Genomic DNA, 6,357 nt, shown 5'->3' on the forward strand with positions numbered 1-6,357 from the left:
AATCCTGGTCACACAAACTTTATTCCTGTGAATGAATTCAGCTTGAACCACCTTCCTCCAGGCGCACAAAATAAGGAAAATGAAAGATTGGTCAAACAGATTTGTGATAGAACAGTGAAAATCAATGTAGGGTACACCAGCCCTAATCGTCCGGACACCTACCCAGGTACCACAGCACCTTATCCGTTCATGAAATATAAAGGGACTGATCGTGTGAAGAGATGTGGCACGGGTTATATTTATAACGAGTTCCAAAACATCGAGGATATAATATGTCCTATTTGTAAGATAAACAATAAGTATCATGAAGACAAAAGCCATATGTGGGTGACTGTTCGAACTGCTGCTCATGTCGTGTTTGATGACTTGGAAGTAGAGAGTGTTACTTGTGAGATGTTTTACGACACGGAGGAGAGAGAAAATGTAAAGCTGCTTCATGGGTGAAAGTTTTCGACTGGAAATATAGTTATGAGGATTGCGATCCGACCCAGGCAACACATGTTGCCACACGGTGTCAAACGGACATTGTTGAATTTCTATGTGTTTGCCATGTCAAGGATACTACTGCAATTGACATATTTTGTTCACCTGTTTCTGAATATTATTTGCCGTTTCCTTTGATTGTATCTCATCCTCATGGTCAAAGCAAACGCATTACAATTGGAAGCAGTACCGAAGTCTTTATGGCTTTACCGCAGAAATATCAACCTGGTTCTTTAGTCAAATTTGAACCAAAGAACATAAAATGTCAACTGAATAGAAATGCACAGTCCTCGTCATTGGAATCTCTTCAACAGTTTTTAGGTCATTCACTTCAATGTGAGCAAGGCGTTGAATACGCAGTTCGGGATTCACTGTTTGTGTTACTTCCATCAGATGCTCGATATTTTTGCCGGTCCTTGACTTCATCAGACTTTTATTTCAATACATTGGATCTGTGGGTGGCATTCCCTCCAGGAACAACGTTCTGTTTAGGAGCTGAAAGCAATTTCATTTTGCTACAGGAAGTTGCGTTTAATTTATCTCACGTTTTAGGAAACGTCTGGGAAAATGGCCGAATACCAATTTATTTGGAATATGATGTGGACACCTGTAGGGGATCGAGCGGTGCGTTGGTTGTCAACGAATCGAGAAGTTGCTTTAATGGTTATTATCATGATTCTTCAACACACTCCGGGTTTTGTGACAGGCATTCAAAATCAAATAAGAGTGGAATAAAATTCCACCAAATAGGAGAGGGTTGCTTTAAATTGCTTATAAATATGAGTTAAATTAAATAGATATATTGGTGCGAGAGGTATTTTGTGTTTTTTGTAACTTAAGTTCAAAGTAAGTTCAAAGTTCAAATTTCAAGTTCAAATAAGTTCAAATTTTCCCAATTTATAGCATATGGAAAAATAAAACTAAACAAAAAAAACGTATTTCATGGTTAGTGTTTAGACATCTATGTCAGCCTCCAAAAATAACGTTTTTAGGCGATGTGTCACAATTGAGCTTTTATCCGAAAGAAAAAAAAATACATTCCGTATTATATTACATCACAGCAAAAATTATGAATAGCAGTAGTGTGCTAAACCGATGACGGTCGTTTGGATTGAATTGAGGTGAAACTTTTCCGCCCTGAATTGAAATTAAGTTCTCTTTATTTACACAGCGCTCTGTTTAATCCCTTCATATAATAGACCTCACTAAGAGTTGAGGTAGTAGTAGTAGTAGTAGTAGTAGTAGTAGTAGTAGTAGTAGTAGTAGTAGTTGTTGTTGTAGTAGTAGTAGTAATATTCGTAGTAGTAGTAGTAGTAGTAGTAGTAGTAGTAGTAGTTGTTGTAGTAGTAGTAGTAGTAGTAGTAGTAGTAGTAGTAGTAGTAGTAGTAGTAGTAGTAGTAGTAGTAGTAGTTGTAGTAGTTGTTGTTATTTTTTGTAGTAGTAGTAGTAGTAGTAGTAGTAGTAGTAGTAGTAGTAGTAGTAGTAGTAATAGTAGTAGTGGTAGTAGTAGTAGTTGTTGTTGTTGTTTTTGTAGTAGTAGTAGTAGTAGTAGTAGTAGTAGTAGTAGTAGTAGTAGTAGTAGTAGTAGTAGTAGTAGTAGTAGTGGTATGTAGAAGTAGTAGTAGTAGTAGTAGTAGTAGTAGTAGTAGTAGTAGTAGTAGTAGTGGTAGTAGAAGTAGTAGTTATAGTAGTAGTAGTAGTAGTAGTAGTAGTAGTAGTAGTAGTAGTAGTAGTAGTAGTAGTAGTAGTAGTTGTTGTTGTTGTTTTTGTAGTAATAGTAGTAGTAGTAATAGTAGTAGTAGTAATAGTAGTAGTAGTAGTAGTAGTAGTAGTAGTAGTATAGTAGTTGTTGTTGTTGTTGTTTTTGTAGTAGTAGTAGTAGTAGTAGTAGTAGTAGTAGTAGTAGTAGTAGTAGTAGTAGTGGTAGTAGTAGTAGTAGTAGTAGTTATAGTAGTAGTAGTAGTAGTAGTAGTTAGTAGTAGTAGTAGTAGTAGTAGTAGTAGTAGTAGTAGTAGTAGTTGTTGTTGTTGTTGTTGTTGTTTTTTTTAGTAGTAGTAGTAGTAGTAGTAGTAGTAGTAGTAGTAGTAGTAGTAGTAGTAGTAGTAGTAGTAGTAGTAATTGTAGTAGTTGTGGTTATTGTTTCTGTAGTAGTAGTAGTAGTAGTAGTAGTAGTAGTAGTAGTAGTAGTAGTAGTAGTGGTAGTAGTAGTAGTAGTTATAGTAGTAGTAGTAGTAGTAGTAGTAGTAGTAGTAGTAGTAGTAGTAGTAGTAGTAGTAGTAGTAGTAGTAGTAGTTGTTGTTTTTGTAGTAGTAGTAGTAGTAGTAGTATAGTAGTAGTAGTAGTAGTAGTAGTAGTAGTAGTAGTAGTAGTAGTAGTAGTAGTATTTGGTATAAGCTAAATTGATACAATGTTCTGCAGTCCCTAGAACGAGTTGAATTAAAATTGGGATTGGTATGAATGATACAGAATCAGGGGAAACATTATCTTTAGTAGACCGATGTTTGAATGATGGGTTTTACTTTACATATTCATGTATATGAAATAACTTCTATCTCTACACAAACCAAACTATGTGATGTTGTGTGGCATTGAGGTTTACTGATATAGACTAGTTGTCTTTTTATTTTTGTAAGATTCTGGATTGAGCCTCGCTGATTGTGGCGTAAAGTGGAGTGTTTAGATATTGATTCATAAGTTAATAAGCATACCTTGGTTTGAAATGGGATTGTTGGAGATAAAAAGTTGTAAAAAAGAAGACATTATTCATTTCAAAACACGGTTCAGGATATGCACCATGACTCTTTCTACAAGTAAAATGGTAATGTTACTATTGGGGATTCTATGTACAATTCTCAGAGCCCTTTAAGAGCATATTGCTCTTTATAAAAGCTCAATGTAAAAAGTCCCATTTTTATTCTGACCACAGTTATCCCTGAGTGTGAATTGTTATTTGAAGTGGCCCCAATTCCAGTGAACTTTTTCAGTCATGTAAGAAAAATCCTGGTCACCCAACCTTTATTCATGTGAATGAATTCAGCTTGAAGCATCTTCCTCCAGGCGAACAAAGTGAGATAAATGAAAAATCGGTCAAACAGCTTTGTGATAGAACAGTGAAAATCATTGTAGGGTATACGAGCACTTATCGTCCGGACACCTTCCCAGGTACCACAGCACCTTATCCGTTCATGAAATATAAAGGGAATGATCGTGTGAAGAGATGTGGCACGGGTTATATTTGTAGTGAGTACCAAGAGTTCCAAAACGACGAGGAGATAATATATCCTATTTGTAAGATTAATAGTAAGTATCATGAAGACAAAAGCCATAAGTGGGCCTTTGTTCGAACTGCTGCTCATGTCGTGTTTGATGACTTGGAAGTGGAGAGTGTTACTTGTGAGATGTTTTACGACACGGAGGAGAGAGAAAATGTACAACTGCTCTATGGGGTGAAAATTTCCGACTGGAAAGACATATATAAAGGATGCTATCCGACTCGGACACTAGATGTGGCATCATTATGCCAAACGGACATTGTTGAATTTCTATGTGTTTGCCACGTTACAGCTGAGATTGATATATTATTATGTTCATCTTTTTCTAAATATGATTTGCCCTTTCCATGGATTGTATCTCATCCTCATGGTCAAAGCAAACGCATTACAATTGGAAGCAGAAACGAAGTCTTTATGGATTTACCACAGAAATATCAACCTGGTTCTGTAATCAAATTTAAACCAAATAGCATAAAATGTCGACTGAATAATAATGCACAGTCCTCGTCATTGGAATCTCTTCAACAGTTTTTAGGTCATTCACTTCAATGTGAGCAAGGCGTTGAATACGCAGTTCGGGATTCACTGTTTGTGTTACTTCCATCAGATGCTCGATATTTTTGCCAGTCCTTCACTTTATCAGACCTCTATTTCAATAAATTGGATCTGTGGGTGGCATTTCCTACAGGAACGTTTTCTTTAGGAGCTGAAAGTGGTTTCACTTTGCTTCAGGAAGTGGCGTTTGATTTATCTCACGTTTTAGGAGACTTCTACCCCAATGGCAAAATTCCAATATATTTGGAATATAATGTGGATACATGTGCAGGATCGAGTGGTGCGTTGGTTGTCAACCAATCGAAATATTTGTCCCAAGGCCCATATTTTATCTTATTTGCAACACACTCCGGAAGTCTTCCAAGTTCAACAAAAACGAATAGGAGTGGAATAAAATTTAATCATGTTAATCCCTTTCTATAGACTACCATGTAAAACTCATAGAATGAATACCAGACCATAACCTCAACGTATTATTTGACCAGTATCATTGTAAATTAATTAAATATTGTAGCAATATCTAGCTCCCTAACTCACGGACACATACTTGTCTCTTTAGCGTTTCGTTGTTTCTTTATCTGCTTTTTAATTGTTCTGACCGTTAAGAACTGGAAAATTTACGAGCGGTCGGAAGATTGTTTTTTTTTGTTGTTGACGAACTGATTAGATGTCAAAATAAGAAAAAAAACAACACTTGTTTTTATTTTTCATCCACAAAAAAAAATCAACAATTCAAAAAAATCAACAATTCAACACAAAATATGATTTTAACTTCTCTGTGTAGAGCACATAATAGACTGTTCTCACAACATAATGCACCTTATAAATACTAAATAATACACGAAAAAAATATAAAGAAGAAATTTAATTATTTTCACTTTGTTTTTCTTCATTCACTTCAATGTTTGTTCAGTTTGTTTCAATCTTTGTCCAGTTTTTAATCTCTTCATTACATTTTTAAAACCATCGAGGCTTACCCGTATGGTAAAGATTGTTTGAAATTTTTTTTACAATTTCAAATCACTGACGTCAGTTCACGATGTCAGTAATATGAGGTTTGAAAGCCATAACTGTGATTTATATTGTGGAAAATAAATTGTTGTTATTGCTTAAGAGATTCTTTTACATAGAAGAATAATTTGTATATTAAAATGATTTAGAAAATTGAACTCAAACTGAATACTTGTGAATTTAATTGATAAATTTGGTACATTATTTCCAGCTGGCGGATGCTGTGTGTATAGGGAATGAGATAAGCGGAAGAGTAGCGTCCCTTCATTGGACGTCACCGGCGGAGAAGCTATTAGTAAAAAAAACAACTACAAGCAAAGCGCTCCAAATAAAAAAAATTATTATTCATATTTCTGTACAAAAATGCATATCATAATCAACGTAAATCTTTTCTTTAGTTTTCTCCATTATGAAATGTTAACAAAATATGATGTAGACTACAAGTTAAAAATAAAAGATGTTGATAAATAATACAATACGATGAGACAACCTTCCTAAACTTACTGAACTTCTCGCTAATGATTGGTACTAATAATGGCGATAGCGTCTGTCGGTTGTCAAGACGCGACTTCCAACAAAGGGGCGCTACTCTTAAATCTGTTTTGAAATCTCCTTCCCTATTTTACATAAACGAATAGCATCACTAGTATGCTGTTACGATGGTCGTTTGTAGAAATAAGTTATTTTTTTGGCGACTTCCTCAAGTCTTCTAATGTGAAGTCAGATCTACCAACCCCCTCATTTTTGTAGGTCTTCAAATCTTTGGCTACAATAGGCTTCAACAGTCATGACATCACTTCCCTCGTAATGACGCATATTATCTTAATATCTGGCTCTAAACTATCGGAACAATGACGGACGCCCTTATGAAACAGAAAAGTGTATCCAGAGGATAAAAACATTATGAATATGATCATTTTGACTTTTATACATTCTGATCACATGACATATGAAAAGTTCTAGCCAGCATGAAGAATAAAAAGTACCCATTTTCTTTGTTTAGAACCAGGATGCTCGCCGTTGCTGGTCGACGTGA

The 6,357-nt window shown here is 35.2% G+C and overlaps 2 protein-coding genes across 5 annotated transcripts in view; both read left to right on the forward strand.

Annotated features, from left to right (window-relative positions):
• The window catches only part of LOC144959668 (uncharacterized), a 9,865-nt gene extending 4,380 nt beyond the window's left edge, over positions 1 to 5,485 (forward strand). For all 4 annotated transcript variants that reach the window (XM_078892337.1, XM_078892340.1, XM_078892341.1 and 1 more), the window contains exon 3: positions 1 to 5,485. This exon is cut by the window's left edge and continues 71 nt beyond it. In XM_078892337.1, coding sequence (XP_078748463.1) covers positions 1 to 444 — 444 coding nt within the window. In that variant the 3' untranslated portion in view covers positions 445 to 5,485.
• LOC144959667 (uncharacterized) lies at positions 3,669 to 5,485 on the forward strand. Its single transcript, XM_078892336.1, has one exon. It carries the CDS (start codon positions 3,669 to 3,671, stop codon positions 4,731 to 4,733), a length of 1,065 nt encoding a protein of 354 aa, XP_078748462.1. The 3' UTR covers positions 4,734 to 5,485.
• Positions 5,486 to 6,357: the final 872 nt, after the last annotated feature.

Source organism: Berghia stephanieae, chromosome 14 (genome assembly GCF_034508935.2).
Source record: "Berghia stephanieae isolate SIO BIC M18660-M18661 chromosome 14, UCSD_Bste_1.3, whole genome shotgun sequence".
In the NCBI taxonomy this organism is placed as follows: domain Eukaryota; kingdom Metazoa; phylum Mollusca; class Gastropoda; order Nudibranchia; family Aeolidiidae; genus Berghia; species Berghia stephanieae.

Coding starts and splice junctions, on each gene's coding strand:
- LOC144959667 (XM_078892336.1), top strand. CDS start 3,669: ATGAAATATAAAGGGAATGATCGTGTGAAGAGATGTGGCACGGGTTAT.